The sequence below is a fragment of the Fukomys damarensis genome, unplaced genomic scaffold (genome assembly GCF_012274545.1).
Source record: "Fukomys damarensis isolate Sample0158 unplaced genomic scaffold, DMR_v1.0_HiC HiC_scaffold_6, whole genome shotgun sequence".
Classification (NCBI taxonomy): Eukaryota; Metazoa; Chordata; class Mammalia; order Rodentia; family Bathyergidae; genus Fukomys; species Fukomys damarensis.
Genome location: NW_022900918.1, coordinates 33,528,288 through 33,547,590, shown reverse-complemented (window position 1 = coordinate 33,547,590; position 19,303 = coordinate 33,528,288). Strand labels below are relative to the sequence as shown.

The window sequence follows — 19,303 nt, the reverse complement described above, 5'->3', positions numbered from 1 at the left end:
TTGTCCTTTATGACTGAATAATACTCTATTGTATATGTGCCACATTTTCTTTGACTATTTTGTTGATGGGGCATCTAGGCTGGTTCCATACCTTGACTATTGTAAATTGTGCCACAATAAACATGGGTGTTCAGGTATTCCTATGTTATGCTGACTTTAATTCCTATGGGTATATACCAGACATGGTATAGCTGGGTCACACAGCAGTTCTATTTTTAGTTTTTTTTGAGGAAACCCCCTACTGACCTGTATAGCAACTATACTAATTTACATATTCATCAGTAACATAGAAACGTTCCTCACTCTCTCCTCAACACCGTGCCTGCAACCTCAGCATTAACTGTTTTTTAAATTTTTCAGGATAACCACTCCAGTTGGGGAAAGATGCAGTCTCAGAGTACTCCTGAAGCATTTCCCTACTGGATAAACATGATGAAAATGATTTTCATATACATATTAGGCTTTGGGCCTCTTTTCAGAATTGTCAGTTCAATACATTCACCTATTTATTGATAGAGCTATTTGACTTTTTTGGTGTTAAGAGTTCTTTCTTTACACATTCTAGATATTAATCCTCTGTTGGAAGAGTACCTGGCAAATATTTTCTTTCTAGGCTTTCTCTCTACTCTCTTGGTCATTTCCTTTGCTGTGTAGAAACTTTAAACTTGATGTAGTCCCATTTGTTGATGCTACTATTTTCTGTGCTAGTGAAGTCCTATTCAGGAAGTCTTCCTGATTGTGCATTTGACTTCCAAGTATTTCCCCTGTTTTCTTCTAGCAGTTTCAATGTTTCAGGTCTTAGATCTAGGTCCGTGATCCATTCTGAATTGATTTTTTTTTCTACAGAGTGAGAGATAGCGACCTGCTTTCAACCTTCTACATATGCATATCGTTTTCCCAGCATCATTTGTTAAAGAGGCTGCCTCTTTCTCCAACATGTTTTTGATCAAGAATCAGATAGCTATCGCTGTGTCCTGTATTCTGTTCCATTGGTATATGTGTCTGTTTTTGTGCCAGTAACATGCTGGTTTGCTAACTATGGCTTTGCAGTATAATTTGAAATTGTGATTCCTCCAGCCTTGCTCTTTCCTTAGGATTGCTTTAACTATTGTCGGTCTTTTGAGTTTCCATATGAAAACTAGGATTGTTTTTTCTAGTTCTTGAAGAATGTCATTGGATTTGGATGGGGGATTGTACTGAATCTACAGATCACTTGCACTAATATGGACATTTTAACAATATTAATTTGCCAATACATAAATGTGGAAGGTCTTTCCATCTTCTAAAATCTTTATTTTCTTTATTCAGTGTTCTATAATCTACATTGTAGAGGGTTTTTATCCCCTTGGTTAGGGGGGGAAAAGTCCTACTTTTTTTTAAAGCTATTATGAATGGAATTGTTTTCCTGATTTCTTTCTCAGCTAGCTCACTGCAAATTTTTAGAAAATCAGCTACTTTTTTTTTTTTAGAAAAGCTACTAACTTTTATAAGGTTGATTTTGTCTTCTTGTACTTTTGCTGAATTTGCATGAGCTCTAAAATGTTTTTGGTCTTTTAAGTATAGAATCATAATGTGTACAAATAAGGATAATTGACTCTTCCTTTCCCATTTATCCTTTCTCTTGCTTAAATGCTCTGGCTAAAATTCCAAGTACAGTACTATATTGAGTAGGACTGTTCAATATGGACATCTTCATCTTATTCTTGATTTTAGAGGAAATGTTTTCAATTTTTTCCCATTCAGTATAATATTGTTTCTTTTTAAAGACAGTTGTGTGTGTATGTGCTAAATATACATATATTTTTTAACTCCAAGCTGGTTTTTTTTTTTTTTTGGTTTTTTGAGACAGGGTCTCACTATGTAGTTCAGACTGACCTGGAACTCACTATATAGCCCAGGCTGGTCTCGAACTCACAGCAATCCTCCTGCCTCAGCCTCCCAAGTGCTGAGATTACAGGCGTGCGCCACCACGCCCGGCTAGCTATCTTCCTTCTTAAGCAAAACTCCATATAGACTGCTCCACATAACGCAATCCTGAGCCCAGCCCAGGAAATGCCAGCAGTTCACTGGTTGAGAAACACTGGACCTGAGGATAAAAACAGAGTAGTAGTCACATTGTCAATGTACAGTTTCAGTATGAGAAAGGGCACAGTATGTGACAGCTAGTGTAAAACACAGTAAGTGATATACCCATATATTCTTCAGAGACAGTGGATGATCACTCAATAAACAATAACAGTGCATTCATCTAGCAACAAAAAGCAGAGGACTCAGAGAAGAGGTAAAAGCTTGGGACTTTTTGCAGAATACCCTTATCATGTGCACAAATTCTTCAATATAAATGGTTGTAACTGAAGAAAAATAAGTAAATAATAAACTTCCAATTATACATCAGATATGAGAAACATCTGTTTTGCCCAGTCAAGCTCCTGGGAGTCATTTTTACCTATTTTTAAAAATATCATCCAAGCTATAGGCTGCAGCTAATTAAAATAAACCACAAGACTGATGTAGATATACAATTACTTTATATAAACTAACAAGCATTTATTGACTATGAGTAATATGAAAGACAAAGCCTTGGTTGCTAGGAACAGCAAAGAACTAAGACTTAGTCTACGCCCTCAAGGACCTCATGGTCTATTAGGAAAGTCAGATATCTAAACACTGAGTGACATGAGCAGTCTCCTTGAAGCATGAACAAATGTCTTATATCACTGCATTTTGAGGTGTCTTTTTACTCATCAAAAGGTAATTAATTAAACCACACAAAATTTGAAAGTGAATTTTAGCAGAAACACCAGATTCAAGATTAATGCTCAAAAAACCAACTGTATTTCTATACATGTACAATACACAACAGAGAGATGAAACTTAAAAAATGAAAACACTTATAATAGTATCAAAAATTATCAAATTCCTAGGATTAAGCCAGGCATGGTGTCACACACCTATATTCCCAGCTACTTGTGGAATTGAGGGAGAAGAACCACAAGTTGGAGACCAGCCTGGGAACCTAAGAAAAATTCTTGTCTCAAAATCTAAAAAATAAAAAGGGTTAGTGATGAAGCTCATTACTCCCTGTGTTCAAACCCCAGCATGCAGGCATAAATAAATCTAGGAATAAACTGAATGAAATACCGCTATACTCAAAACAGTACTCAAATAACTATACTCAAAACAACTACAAAACAATACTGAGAAGGCTAAGGAAGACCTAAAATAAATGAAGAGATATCCAGTTCATGGATTAGGAAATTCAATTTTGTTAAAATGTCAGTTCTCCACAGAATAGCTTCTATGTGGGGAAAGGGGAAGTGGGTTGATAGGTAACATCTAAAATTCACACAGAAAGTCAGAGAACCACAAAAGAGCAAAAACTATCTGGAAAAAACAATGAATTTGGAACTTTCACAGTATTAGATTTCTAGGCTTCTTATAAAACTGAAATAATTAAGTGAATGCCCAAGTCTTACTTAAATTGTAACAAATGGCTGCCATAATGATGCTGGAAAACTGGATATCTAAACAGAAAAGCTCTTGCTCTGATCCTACCTCACACCAAACAAAACTTTCATTCAAGAAGAGTAACAGGCCAGGGATTTGGCTCAGTGGTTCTGCTTCCTACCTTGCAAGTGCAAGGACTGGAGTTCGATCCCCGGTACCAAAAAAAACAAAAAAACAAAAAAAAAAACAGGTTACAAGAACAGTAACAGACCTACATATCATACCTAAAAAAACAAAGCTCTTAATCTGGATGCACAAAGTGTACCTAGGTTGGACTCCAATAAAACTCTATTTTATGTAAATACTCATCAGAAAAATTCAAATTTAACAGATGCTATCACATATTCACCAAAATGGCTATGCATTTTTAAAAACTGAGAATACTGAGTATTGAAAAGAAAAGCTGTAATGGAAAACTCTCATATATTGCTGCTGAAAGCATGTTAGTACAACCACAGCCTCTACTAAAATCAAACACAATCTTACCATGTAACCCAACTATAGCTCTCAATATATTAAAAATGTTTATTCCTAAAATCAAAATAATGAGAAGAACCCAATGATCCACACAACAAATCGAATAAATTGAAAGTTATTCAAACAATGGGACAACAAAGAACAATTATTTAAAAGCAAATGACAATGCCAAGCTTTATGGAAGAATTCAATGACATGATGTTACATGAAAAACACAAACAAGCATATATTAAATGATTCCATTTATATAAAGTTTGTTTTATGTGTAGTGATGAGGATTGAGCCCAGGACCTTGTGCATTCTAAGCAAGGCTCTATCATCCAGCTATATCCCCAGCCCTGTAAAGAATAGACAAAAACTACTTGTGGAGCTGAGGATGCAGGTCAGTGGTACAACACTTACCTAATACACAAAAGTCCTGGGTTTATTACCTAACACCTTAAAACACAACCAGAAAATAGCGCTCTATGATGTTAGCTATCACTCACACCAGCCAAGGAGAGAGATTAATTGAAAAGTCTTGTGAAAGAATCTTTGGTTTAATAGAAATGTTTCAGATCTATACTTGGATAGTTGTTACATATTTACACATGTGTATATAAAGTTTTTATTGAATTGCACACAATTTATAAATTTCACTGTGTAATATCTCAGTGTAGAAAATCTAAAAGCAAAAAAATAGAAAACAACACCTGCTGGACCTAGAAAGAAACACTTTTTATTCACTGTTTAAGACTATCAACATTTTTTCCTACTCTGAAAATTTTGAGGATATACAGGAAGATTTTCTACTCAGAAGTAATATATATGTAAAACAATCATTAAATTTTAATAAAACTAATAGAATATAGGTTTTGTTATATAAGGTCCCCACAGAAGGGACAGTATCAGCAAATGTTTTGTTTGTTTGTTTTTTACTTCTCTGGTTCTCTATCCACACCAAGTTAGACTTTAAAATACACTTAAAACTCAAGGGTTACTAACTTGATGTTCATCTTTTATCAATGCATAGTCACAATGTATAAAATTACCACACAGGTATTTCTGACCAAAAGAAACTTCAGCAGAGTTTTTTTTTCTGTTTTTGTTTTGCTGACATCCACACTCCCACAACCATTTTAACAACTAGCTAAGTCAATATGAACAGAAGAAATTATTTAGCCAACTCTATATAGCCACCTTCTAGCAGAACACCTGTCACAACAGACATTTGGTGAACTGAAATTATACAGGACTTCAAGTCAGGACTCTTTTGTCTTTTAAAAAATGCCCCCAAAATGGCCCAATCTCCGAAACAGACTGTACAATTCTGTTTGCAGAATATACTTAACCTGGCTAGGCAACTTGGGACTGTTTCTTTTTGGAGACTGATTTTTGTATCATTTCCATCCCAACCAACATCCCAGTATTGTTTGACAAAAAAGCATAACAAATCTCAAAAGCAGATGATCGCTTTATTTCACACTTATTCAAACTTACTAAAACAATTCAAAATCTTTCTAAATAGAAGAAAGCACGTTTGTTTGCAATGACAGTAAATAAGTGAGACTGTTTAAAAGTCATAATGGAACCAGCACCAGCAGAACAAAATGGAACTTCATATATTTTTCTTTCCTTTAGAGTTAAGTGGCTTCAGGACACTTCCAAACTTCCTCAGGCTTAGGGTGGAAACAGCTTCCTCCTTGTCAGCCCAGAGGAGTGGACAAAATATGCAGATGCTGGCACCAGGAGGTCAAGTCCAGCCTCATTTTCTTAGGCAAGGGAGCAAGAGGTCTGGGTCCAGGAAGGGATGGAACCACCTGCATGCTTCAGCTGTCTCATGTTCCTTGTCTCACACTGTTTCTTGCTATACAAGACCCTAACAGATCTGTAAAAGGTGACATGGTGATTTGAGGCAGGAGGGCTCCTCCTCCTCCCTGGAGCTAGCTTAGAGTAAATCCTTCTTCCTTTTTTTAAAAAAACTGATGCGCTCCTTTGATTCAATCAGTTGCAAGCAAACAAACCTGAGGGTATGAAATGTAACAATAATAATTAGAAGCATCTTAAAATGTACCAACCTGAATTTCTATATGACGAGGGTTATCAATAAATTTTTCTATTAGTAGTCTGTCATCACCAAAACTAGAAGCAGCTTCTTGAGATGAAAACCTAAAACCAACCCTGTAAAGTAAAAAAAGAAGAGCAGTCAAGACTAACAAAATACAGCTCTTGTTATAAAGAAAACCAAGACACTTAAATATTCATTTCAGATTATTTCAATCTCTTCCCAGCCTTTTGGCTAAGATCAGGTAAGTGTATTTCAGCTTACTTTAGAACAAAACAGTAAAGAATTCAATGCTTGACAACTAATTCAACTTTGGGTAAACCTCAACTCTTCCACTTATTAAGCTCTGTGACCTTGGGTTATTTAACTTCCCTTTTCTTTTTTCTTAGTTTTTTAATAGATTCACTTTTGATTAATATATGTTCGATAACTTGTTCTGGAGAAGTGGTACATATGTGTATCACATCTTGATCATTTTTACTCCCTTTTCCCTTCCTTCTTTCCTTTCCAAGGTCAAGTCCCACCTCCAAAAAGTCTACTCCCTCTCTGTTTCTACCATCTCTCCTTTATTTTGCTCTTTAAATTGTTCACATTTTGGTTTATCATACAATAGAAACCACTGGATATTTAATCTTCTGTGTTGATTTATTTCACTTAGCATTATGTCCCAAAATCCATCCATTATTCTACAAATGACTCAAGTGTACCCTTCTTTAGGAATGAGTAGTACTCCACTGTGTATATATACCTATTTTCTTTATCCATTCATCCATCAATGGAAATATATGCCACTTCCACTATTTAGCTATTATGAGTTGTCCTGCTATAAACAAGCATTAAGCATGTTGAAACAAACACTGGCATTTATTTCACCAACTGTTAAGTATGAGACTTTAAACAATTACACAGAGCATTTAATAATACTTCTTTGTATGGCTATGGGTGTGCACGTGGGTATGTGGTAATGGGGAGAGGAACTGCAGGGTGGGTGTCTACCCCCAAGCTGCATCCCCAGGCCATACACACACAGTGTGTGTGTGTGTGTGTGTGTGTGTGTGTGTGTGTGTGTGTGTGTGTCGGTCTGTCTGTCTGTGTTACTCAGGTCAGCCTCGAAGTTGTGCTCCTCCGGCCTCAGCCTCCCAAGTAGCTGGCCTTACAGGTGTAAACCACATATCTGGCTAATTTTATTTCTTCAACCTTATTATACCTTAATTCCACTAACAAAGAAAATATAAAAATACATATCCATTTGATCCAGAAGTTAGAAGACACAAACAAAAATGTAAAGGGTCATGGCTGGGACCATAGCTCAGTAGCAGATCATCTTGTTCAAGGTTTGACCCCCAGCCCAGAGAGGGAAAAAAATGCCAAGGTTCTGGCCAACTACACAGTGGTGTAGGGCTATTGCCAAGTCATTCGACCATGGGACTGAACACGTGATGTCCTCAAGATTGAGGAAATGATAGGAAGATTGTTAAGAATAATGCTAGTATTTCAAATGCATATCTGGACATACAACTAATTCCACACTTACAAAGGCAATTACAATTTTAGCTTCTTTAGGACTGTTCAAATGAATAGTTAAAGGAGAAAAGAAATTTTTTTGAAAATATAAATAGATTTAATTACTGCTCTCTATATTTTATTCCTAAATTAACAATAATTTAAATCATTTATAGTAAAATATGCTGTTTCAACAAAATGGATTTATTTGGCCAGTGTGTTAAAACTCAAACTTACCTAAACTAAGCATTACTGTTCGCTCATTGTTATATTTAGAATATAAAATATAATTCCTTTTACTTCTAATGAACAGTATGTCTTCAGGTTAACACATTTATTTAACATAAAACATTAATCAAGTTTTTCTAATCATTTCATTTGTAAACAATCCATTTGGGAATATTAAAAATAACTATCTCATGTTTATTTTCATTCTTTAAACATGTAAGACTGTAGGCAAATACTGACTAGAAGACAAATTTCAAAATGTGATAAAAAAATGTTCCAATTTCTGCTCTGTGGGAGAAAAGGTATTAGGTTTTCTCAGTCTTTCCATTATATCTTTTACATCTTTGATTTAGGAAAATGCAGTTTAGATCTCAGGAGAGTGCACACTTCAAAGAAACCAGAAGCACAATGAATCATTGTTTTCAGTACCACATAACCAACTTTATATTAAATGAGACACTATAATTCACAAAAAGAAAACAGCACTTTATAGTTTGTCTCTTGTGATAATTGAGAGCTTTCATTTAGTTTTTAAACCAAGAAAACCAAAAGTAAAAAAAAAAATCAGTTACCATAAGTACCATCTTTGAAAGCATCACAGATATACTTTGGAACTAAAGAAAAAATGTATTAATATCCTTGGGGCCAGGGGCATAGTTTAGTGGTAAAGCACATGTTCAGCATGTACAAGGCCCTGGGTTCAATCCCAGTGCCAAAACATAAAAAGAGTATCTTTTTCACATTTAATTTTACATTGATTCAGTAAGTAATTACCAATTACCAAGGTAGTAGGAATACAAAAATAAAACAGAAACTGCTCTTACAGTGCCTAAGCTCTAGTGGGGATATTCCAACATGAAGACACAATTAATTCCACTCATGCCATACATTCCACGAGAAACGCAATATGGGAAAAAAACAGTGATTATTAAGAAAATATCTCATTCCTCATTCAACGACCTTCGTGGTTCTATTCTCTATTATACAACATCAAACATCCATTTAAAATCTTTCCAATGCTTTAAAGATTTTAAGATATGTCACAGATGCTACTTCCCTGAAAAACTGAGGGGAAAAAATGGTATTAAGAGGTAGACATCCCAAGGATAAAAGACAAAGTAATTAATGGCTACTAAATTTTACACTGCATCAAAAAATACTAAAATGTTTGGGATTATACAAAAATTGCTTTCTTCCTCCAGGAGAGAGAGAGGGAGGAACAGAGGAGTGGATAAGTCTCAGCACAACATTAACAGTGATTATAGAAGACAAGTCAGTGTTCACCGGACTAGTCTCTCAACTTTTCTATAGTTTCGATTTTCCAGATAAACAGGGATATAGAACAACTTTTTAAAATAAAGAGCAATTTTCACTAAATAAAAGTGTCATGCCTCTGTTAATCTAAATAAGGTTTCAGAGATGGTTTATCAAGTTGAAGACAGTAATATTTTTAGAAAGAAATTGTCCTAATTTTTATTAACTATATAAATGTATTTTGAATCAGTGTGTCATTTACTTGCTGAGAAAGAGTTAAAGTATATCCCAAAGGTTGCTGTAAGAGTAAAGTGACTTCTGAAAAATGCTGTCTAAATTAAAATTCATACATCAACAACAGCACAGCAAGTCTCACTGCCCAGAAACTGTGAAGAGTAATCCCTCCCATAAAACAGTACTACTAATGGAAGCCTCGAAAAATGTCTGCTAAGAATTCTGGGATCTCAAGAAGAATACAGAAAAGTAAGTAAAAGGCTTTCAGTGAAGTTGCTACATAATAATATCATGCAAGACAGAAAAACGATGAGAAAAAATTAAAGATCATAAAATATCCATCTCACACAAAACCATTAAATTCAGTTCACTATCATAACCATTTTTTCTACAAAGGGGCTGTATACTGCACATTGTGCTTCCAAAGATAACCACAATAGCACCTACTATTATACATGCTATTATAAGAACCTATTCACACTCTCCTGCACATATGGAGTCAAAATCCCTTCTTGAATTTAGACAGAAGCATGTAATCAACAGAAGACAGCGGAAGAGAACCCGTGTGACTTCTGAGATGGATCATAAAAGTCATATGGCTTCCACCTGGATTGAAACTGACCTTGGAGCCATGGGTTATTGTGTATGAAGTTCAAAACCACCACACTATGAGAAAGTTCAAGACACCCCCCACTGAGAGGTCCACTGGCTCACCAGAGTTACAAACTGAGAAAAAGAGATAGTCAGTTAGTCAACCTAACTTTAGCTCAGTGGTGTCATGCCAGCCAGGAAAGTGCAAAGTCCTGAGTTTGATTCCCAGTATTGCTTGGGAGGGAGGGGGAGTTCCTGTAAAAGTAATGAGAACACTGGTAAAACTCACAATAATTAAAAACCTGAACTTAAGAGAGGAAGGTCAAATAGGTTGGTTTATGAGCTCAAAATGGAATAAGAACGTCTCCTCCCCTTCTGCTTGCTTCTATCCACACATAGCAACTAGTTAGCCCAACTCTAAACATTTCACACGGGTACCCCAATTCTCTCTCAGAAGGTACCAAGCCAGGCTGGGAGAGTTCCAGAGAGAAGCTAAGAACCAGACCAACTGTTCTTCAATTCTGAAGATAAAAGCCCTCGTTTTGACCTAAACTTCTGAGCAACTCCCAAGAAACTTTCAAAGTAAAGCAGAGTTGCATCAAATGTATTTAATTCTCATAAATTTAACTAAGACCAAACACAAAGAAAGATCACAAAATAAAATGAAGTATCTATACCTCACCCCCAAACACTATGACATTCTATGTCCAATCACTTAGCAAATCTTGTCTCTACCTTCAGAATTCAACTCTTTCTTATCACCTCTACCTTAGCACACTGGTGAAAGCAACATCGCTACTTTTCTTCATGGATGATTACAACAATCTCTTAACTGCTTTCCCTGATTCTACAGACCACAGTCCTGGCCTCCTTCAGTCTATTACCGAGATAGCAACCACAATGACCTTGTAAAACCTAAGTCACAAAAATCTTGATAACTGACTCATCTGAATGACACACACACATGGAAGTTCATTATACTCTCTAATTTTTACATGTATGAAGTTTTTCCTAATTAAAAAAATATAAACAATGCCAGGAAAATCTGTTGAAGCTCCCTCCATGACTGACTTCTTCACTTGAAACCTCTGATAGACCCCAATCTAAGAATGGCCTACAAGACCTACCCTCACCACACACAAACCCCTCTGACCTACTCTTGCCTCCCTCCATCACCAGGCCACTGTGTTGCTCCTGGACCACTTCAGATGCTACTGCATGAGGACCTCTGTGCCTTCTGTTCCTTCACCGGGATCCTTAACTCTCTATGCTATTGCTATCTTCCTCCAGTGTCACCTTCCCAGTGAGGAAAGTCCTATAAGCCCTGTCGTAAAGGGATACTTCCTCTAACACATACCATGAACCTCCCTTTCTTATTTTTCCTATACTACTTCTCACCTTCCACAAGAGTTGTAGTTGTTGTTCACTGCTTGGCTCCTACTACCAGAACAGAATTTACCAATCTTATTTATGCCACAAATATCTTTTGCAGAATGATACAGCATATGGAACTTCCTATCAAAATAAGGTGTAAAGTGCTATAAAATGCACGGTGTTACCAGGAATGGTGACATCCACCTGCAATCCCAACTACAAAGGAGGCCAAGGCAGGGCTAGTCTAGGTAACAAAATGAAATCCTGTGTCTTAAAAGCCTAATAATAATAACCAGGCTGAAGGCAGAGCACTTATCTAGCATGAGCAAAGCAAAGTTCTGAGTTCAATCCCCAAATCTCATAGTAGTAGTAATAATACTATTAAATAATAAAAATTTAAAAAATAATAATTTAAAATGCAAAGGACTGCATAAGAAAGTACACTCCAAAATACATATCAAAATATTTTTAAACATTTAGGATATAATACTCACATCTTTATTAAATAATAAGGTCCACCAATGGGTTTGAAAATCACTGTAACTAAGAAGTCTCTGTAACCCCATAATGGGATAAGAAAATTCATGTGATTTCCTTGTGATGAAACATTTCAGAGATGCTTGTATTACTATGGCTTATTGCTACGCTGGAAGGAACACTAAATTCCAGGTAGTGGTTGGTAAAACAAACATGTGCTGGGCTGGGGATTCAGCTCAGCAATTCAGTGGCCTGCCTCACAAGCAAAAGGACCCGAGTTCAATCCCTGGTACCAAAAAAAAAAAAAAAAGTGCCTTTAAATAACTGTCTAAATTCATGAATATATTCCCTGATTTCAAAGGTAAGAACACTTGATTAAGCACATAAAATGAAAAAATTGATTATTTTCTAGTTTTGTTCATTGCTATTTCCCTAAAACAGTACCTGTCAGCAAGTAATGCCAGTCCATGAAATATGTTTCTTCTTGCTGACTTGGTATCAAGGCAGGAGAAGAGACCCTACTGTTGTCTCTGTCAGTATCTGATGCCAGTGCCAGTGTGAAAGTAACAGTTTAAAGACCACTGCCTCACAACACAAGATAAGTAACTTCCCTGATGTCAACCAAAGAAACAACAGTCCTATGATCCAGTGTTCTTCTAAAGATAAAATTGTTGGTGCAAGTCCCCAACATGGTACCTTTCCATAGGTCTGGATGAAGAACATTCTGTCTCCAGCAGATTTTCACCTCACTGTCTCACTTTAGAAGCTAATTTCTGAGTAAGGCTTGCATACCACTGTACTAAAAGATGACTTTCAGACTACTCCAGATTTTAGTACCTATAAAATTTAAGAGGGACTTGAATATGGAAGGAAATAAGAAAAGCAAAAGAAAGCAGAATTAACTATTTGGAAAACTAGCTAAGTGGAAGAGTAGGTAAGATAACACTAATAATAAAATAATAATTCTGTGATTTTTCAACCCCAATCTCTAAAAATGACACAAATCTCTCCCACTAACAAATCTAGAAGAATACAAACCAGATAAGAGTGCACAAAAACCTGCTTATGTCGGGCAATTGCTTAAACAATTATTTTCTAATAATTATAATGCTATCGATGCATTACGATAAAAATTTTAAATTTAAATATTACTTCTAATTTCTGAAACTAGTAAAAAAGAAATGTTCTAAATTTACAGCAAAAGGCATGTATATGAGGGACATGAAGCAATTTCAAACCCAGAAAGAAAAGAATGAATTTCATACTAAAAAATTTTCAAAGTGATGGAATATCTCTATGGAGACAATTCTATCACAAAGGAAAACAAATACATATTGAGGTAACACATAAACTCTCAATGAAATATACTCGGTTCAACTCTCTAGACACCATGCCAAATTAAACAGCCAAATGTTAGTAATTTCTGCCTAGAAAAAGAGAATTATTCTAATTTCTAAAATATACTTTAAGAATAAGAAAAATTTTCTGCTTATGTTTAAGGAAACAAAAATTTTTCTATAATAAAAGTTAGATAAGGAAGGTTTCTGAATAATTTCAATTTTTATCCCATTTGAAAATTTAAAATTAGACAGTCACTGTGATTACCCCATTATACTTTGGATATCTGTTTACCTGTCACTTTAATAAAACTCTGGTAACTGCAATTTTCATCAAAAGTATATTTTGGACAGCCTCTCACCTGGTCTCTTCATCATCCCAAGCGATGCGCATGCCTTTCCCACCACCACCTGCTGAGGCCTTGATCATGACAGGGTAGCCTAACAGCAGGGAAGAATTAGACAGAAGTTCAGACTTTGATCATTTGGATGTATGAACATGACAACTGACCACATGTTCAATAAGTAGAAGACAATAACTAATTTATTTAAAAGTTCCTTTCTTCAGAGTCAGGAAAATAACACCAATGTAACAATCTCATACATATTTTTCAAATGGGAATGTAACAGTTTTAAAAGAGCAAAGACTACTTATAGCAATAACTATAACATTTTCTTTGGTAATGAAATAAAAGCTAAGTGAACATAAATAAATTATTTGACAGTGAATTCTAAAATTGGAACTAGATATATTATTAACTAGCCAAAGAGAAGAAGCAACTTACAAAACCCCAGGCATCAATCAATATCTCCCCCCTACCTTTGGTTCCCCAAAACTGCTGTTTGCATGCATAAATTCCCTTTTTTCCACAGTAGTTATTACCAGGTACTTTAGGTATTTTCATCTGAAAAATTACAGGGAATCCCTACAGGCTTTAGCAGCAAGAACTGACATGATAGTATTGGGAAAAAAATCAAACATGGCTATTATACTATGGGCTGGACCTGAAGGTCAGAGTCCCTAATTAACAATAGATAAGTTTGTACTACTCCACACATTCAACGGGGTATCATGAAAATATAAACTAAGGTCCAAAATAAAAGTCATTTCTAGCTAATGTTTATAAAAGAAAATGAAATCATAAAATTGTTGTTAATTACAAGATTGTGCATTTGGTTAGCTTAAAGTTTTTAACACAAAACTGAAAACATTACATCAAGAAAGCTGTAGTTTCCTTCTTTAGAGGTTTTCTGGAAACAGGATAGAAATACTCATATGTTTATGACCATTTGTTTATGATCTTTGTTTGAGAAAGGGGGCAGTGAGTTATTAAAGAACCCCCCCCCAGCCAGTGATTCTGTAATAGCACTAAACTCTAGCTATAGGATCTTTGGAAGAAAAAGGAAAACATCCTAACTTTAGCTTAGTTAAAAATGGCACTTGCTTCCTAAACATTTCATAGTTAATGCAATTAAAATGCTTTTGTTTGTTATGTTTCTGTGGGATAGCACTTTAAAAACAAGGCTAAGTGAAATGAGAGGAACAAATATATAAATTTCATATTTTTCTCAGATTGGAGCCTTATAATCCAGGAAGGGAGAAACAAAGGACCCAAATAACTCTTAACACTGGCAATTCAAAAAGCAAAGGATCATAGGACAGTAGAGAGATGAGGGGTTAAGAAGAGCACAATTCCAAAAGGTTTGCATAAATGATGCTATGAAGAATGAGCAGGTTTGAGTATTTTTGGAAGCAAAACAGAGGCATGGAGGCATGAGCTAAGTTTAGGAAATGACTGAAACAATTCAGTTAAAGTATAGATTATCTGTGGGAAGGCAATGAATCAAAAACACAAGCTGAGGGCAGAGTTGAGAAGATTTTGTATGCTCTTGTTCTGGATTGTGCATGAGATCCTGCCTGACGTTTGCTCTGCAGGGCAGCAGCAAGAATGGGATTTGTCTCATTCACGGCAGCAGCCTCACAATGAATGTCACATAAAGAACTTGCATTGAAATCACCGAAGAACAGACTGTTTTTGAAGAGTGAACAAATATTACCCTAAAACTCAAAACTGGCAAGATACAAACTCTTGTTTACAACAATTTAAAATCTCTTTTACAAAAGTGGATCCAATAATTTAGACTCTTTTAGACAAATGGATCCAACTACCACGTCATCCCAAAATGTTATTAATTCGCCAACAAAATTATTTACAACAAGAAACCACAAAATGTGCAATATCCACAACCCATATGTCTACCATGTTCAGTTGCCTCAGAAGAGTAGGAAATTTGCAGGGCTTTTAAATTCAAGTTCTAATCTCATCTTAATCATTTACTATGGACTCTAGATTATAGAGTGATGTATGCATTTCAAAATAAGATAAAGAAATAGTCCTTGTTCACAAGAAGCTAGCTGGGGAAACAAAACACATAATAATCTCCTATTGACAAATTATTTTATGTGCTCAGAAAATGTGAGAAGTAATCAGAGCACAGGACAATATATAATAAGGCATTATGGTCTCCAAAAAAAGAAAAATCAATGCAATATGATACCTGTCAATACATGTAACCAGGAAGGCAAGATTCCCTAACAAAAATGTAAGAAGCCAAATATAAAAAAGTTGGGAAGTGGGAAGAAGAGGGAGAAACTGGCTGAAGTTAGTGACACTAATTTTTATTTTTCCTCTCTTTCTCTTTTGGTGATGGTGATGGCAATGGTGGTGCATACTGGGGATTGAACTGGGGATTGAACTGAGGAAGCACTGAGTTGCATCCACAGTCATTGTAATTTTCAGATATGATCTCAAAAAATTGCCCAGGCAGGGTTCAAATTTACAACCCTCCTGCCTTGGTCTTCTTGGTAGCTGCAATTACAGATGCTTGGCTTGACACACTTTGGTTTTTGTTTTGTTTTTTAGAATATGTTTGCAATACATAATGAGTATATTCATTGTGGGGTATAGGTTCCAGCACATATGTACATCATGTCTTGATCCTTTACACATGACAGTAACTCTTAATCTAATTTTTGAGCTGTATTGTGAAACAATGTGAAAGTATGGTTTTCTACTCAACTTATGCCAACTAAGTCACTAAATTTCAGGCAGTACATACTTTTATGCTGTTATCATGCCATGCAGACCACACAAATGGGAGGGAAAATAATATACCATACAAATGATGTCAAATGTTGCCAAACAGCTAGGCCCTCATCCCTACTATCTTATTGTGTATACAAAATGCTAAGGCAAGTCACAAGATTCGAAGAACTAGAAGAAGAGGGAAACAAAAAGTTCAGTAACAAGCTGGCATTCCTGGAGAAATTAGAAGTGATCAATAATTTGATGGCCAACAACTCATACTTTCTTAACTAGGCTACACATGGAATTTACAAATTCTATAAGGCTTTAAAGGAGGCAAATCTCTTTGTTTGAAGAAATTGCTTTAAAAAACAACAACAACAATAAAAAGCAAGATGTAGGTCCCAGTGCTGTTCCAGTCCTTCCCTACCTGTATGGTCCTCTCATTAGTTAACAACTACTACTGTCTTCCTGCACTCCTTAGACCCAGAGACAAACAGCTATGAACCATCTACCTGAACTCCACCTCCAGCATGGAGGGAGTGTCCGCTCCTTATCTTCCCTTTCCACAATTAGAGAAATGAATGCTTCCCCCAAAATCCAACAAATGCTATCTTAGAAAAAAATACTAAAGAAACACAGAGACGTAGGTTATAAATGTACTAAATGGTTCTATATTCCTTTTTTTGGACTTGACCTTCAAGGGCAGGTTTGACTGTAGGACAAGATTTCTCTGGTTTCCTTACCTCTCAGCAAACAGTGGGTCATGCTGTGTACCACAAAACAAGAAATCTTCTAACTCTATCACCAAATTTTCATTCATTTGCTTTAAAAAGTTTACTGAATATGTACTACATGCCAAACACTGAAGTGGTTCTGAACAATAAGATGAACAGTTCAGAAAGTTCCCTGTTCTCACAGAGCCTTCTACCTAATACAAAATGACATGGGGACACACATGCACCTGATATACATGCTAATGGAAAACACTGATCGGTGCTATGATAGAAACAGCACTGAGGGATGTAACTGAGAGTAATTAGAAGACCTTTCCCTGAAAAAGCTTCTCTGAGGAAACTGGTATTTAAACTAAATCTGAGTAAGATAGAGCTGGCCCTCTGAAAAAAATCAAGGAAGGAATATTCCTGACAGAAAGATAAGCTCGAAAGTGTTATCCAGGAGAGGATAGTGGCCTCAGAGAGCATTTTCTAAGATCACTTAGGCTGCTATGCACAGAATGAATTGCTGAGACAAGGAGACTAGGCACAAGGCCTTTGCACTGGTCCAAGCGACAGACAGCAGTGAACTGGATCTACTTGGTTACAAGAGAGAAAAAAGACAGGCTTAGAGTGAGTTTTAGAATTTGAAGCAGCAATTGTTTAGATGTAAAAGATAGGAAATAAAGAAAGACTCTAGAGATTTAAGCACCATCCCATTTAGTCATGTATTCCAAGTCAGAAAGAATTCTTTTTTGACTGAATGACTGACTGACAGAACCATGTTTATTTACACTAGATACAATAAACAAACTTGCTCTTCACCCCACACACGGTAGGGCAGGGCCTGGTAACATTAAAAGCTGATTAAATGACAACTTAATGATAAAACACACTTAATTTCAGAGAATAAAGACATCTATGTGGACTTTTGTTGTTGTTTTTAACCTACATATTCTTGAACTCTAGTTTCAAATATGATATAGATGGAGAAAGAAAAGTGAAATATTTCTTGGGAAATGCCCTATTACTAATTTAGTGGTACTAATCAGAAATCTCTCATGGCTCCCAGAGGAGGTATGACTTTGAAGGGGGAGGGTGTTCTTTTCAAAGCATTTGAGAAGCCAGTTGTAATGATACATGCCTATAATCCCAGCTAAGGTAAGAGTATCACAAATTCAAGGATAGCTTGGACAACTTAGCAAGATCCTGTCTCAAAATTTAAAAGCCTGGGGCTGTAACAGTGGTATAGCACCCCTGAGTTTGATTCCCAGTACTTAAAGAGGACAGACAGACACACCAATTGAGAAATTTATAATGAATTGCAAGACCAGTCTCTTTAAAAGAAAAGTTCAAAGTAAAATGAAAATAAAAGATGTTCAGGGAGCAATACAGACTTTTAGATAGATAGAATAATGGATAAAGGGGTCTCAGAAGAGATAAAAATAAAAGGCTCAGGAAAAAAAGATCCAATACAGACAGAAAATCTCCAAGTGAAGGTTGTACTTCAGAGTTACAAGGAAATTAAGTATTATAACTGTAATTGTCAGATTTCTTTTGCTCATTTAATGAAAACTAGTTTACTTTCTTTGTTTGGGGGTATTTCTTTTTGCTTTTGCTTCAGGAGGAGGGAGGCGCATGTCCTCCATGATAGTCAGAGGCATACTTCTGAAAAATAAAGGTTGGTAGTTTAATATACAATGCCACAATTTGAATATACCTGATTATTTAATAAAACATTTAAATACTACATTGCTGATATTATATCTTTTTTTTGTATTCATACTTGCAAGCCAAAAATAAGGAAACAAACAAAAAAAACTCCATTTGTCTCATCATTGACAAAGTTATGTTTGGTTATGGAAGATGGTGCATATTAAGTTTCCTCATAGAAAACATGCCATTTGCTCTTTCTTTGTAATTAGCAAATCATCTGTAGACTGGCACTTTGAAATCGTGAACATCCCATACCCAAACTGGCAATAATAAACACTAATGATTCTTCCTTTAATCAAGTTCTATGTTGTTTGCTATAAAATAATTCTTTTAAAAATGAAGACAAACATCTTTCACTGTTTTTTCTCCAGCAGCTAAAACGATGCCTGGAGAATAACATGCAAAGCAAGTTATTATATAAATGTATTATTCAATCATTTAGGTAGGTATGCATCTTTTATGTTTCTTGCTGTAATATATTTACCACATGAGCATACTGCTGTATTGCCTGTTCTACTGTGAACGTTCAGATTTTATGGTTATACCATGAATTTTGTTGTGCTTGCTGCCTAAAACCCTATGTAAGTTCTTGGAATTTACACACAACTGTTGGTTGGTAAACAAGACTTATAAATCCTTATTTAAGAAAAAAAATCAAATTATTCACTTTCTTTATAACCATTATCATAAAATTATACATAGTACCATCATCTCTCTCTTTTTTTTTTTTTTTTGTTACCGGGGTTTATTTTGTCCCTT

The 19,303-nt window shown here is 35.5% G+C and overlaps 1 protein-coding gene across 2 annotated transcripts in view; it reads right to left on the bottom strand.

Annotated features, from left to right (window-relative positions):
• Pcca (propionyl-CoA carboxylase subunit alpha) overlaps nt 1–19,303 on the bottom strand; it is a 372,170-nt gene that overhangs the window by 214,266 nt on the left and 138,601 nt on the right. For both annotated transcript variants that reach the window (XM_010604603.2, XM_010604604.3), the window contains exons 9-10: nt 13,389–13,467; nt 6,042–6,144 (exon numbers count right to left, since the gene is read on the bottom strand). In XM_010604603.2, coding sequence (XP_010602905.1) covers nt 6,042–6,144; nt 13,389–13,467 — 182 coding nt within the window. The remainder of the gene's footprint in view (nt 1–6,041; nt 6,145–13,388; nt 13,468–19,303) is intronic.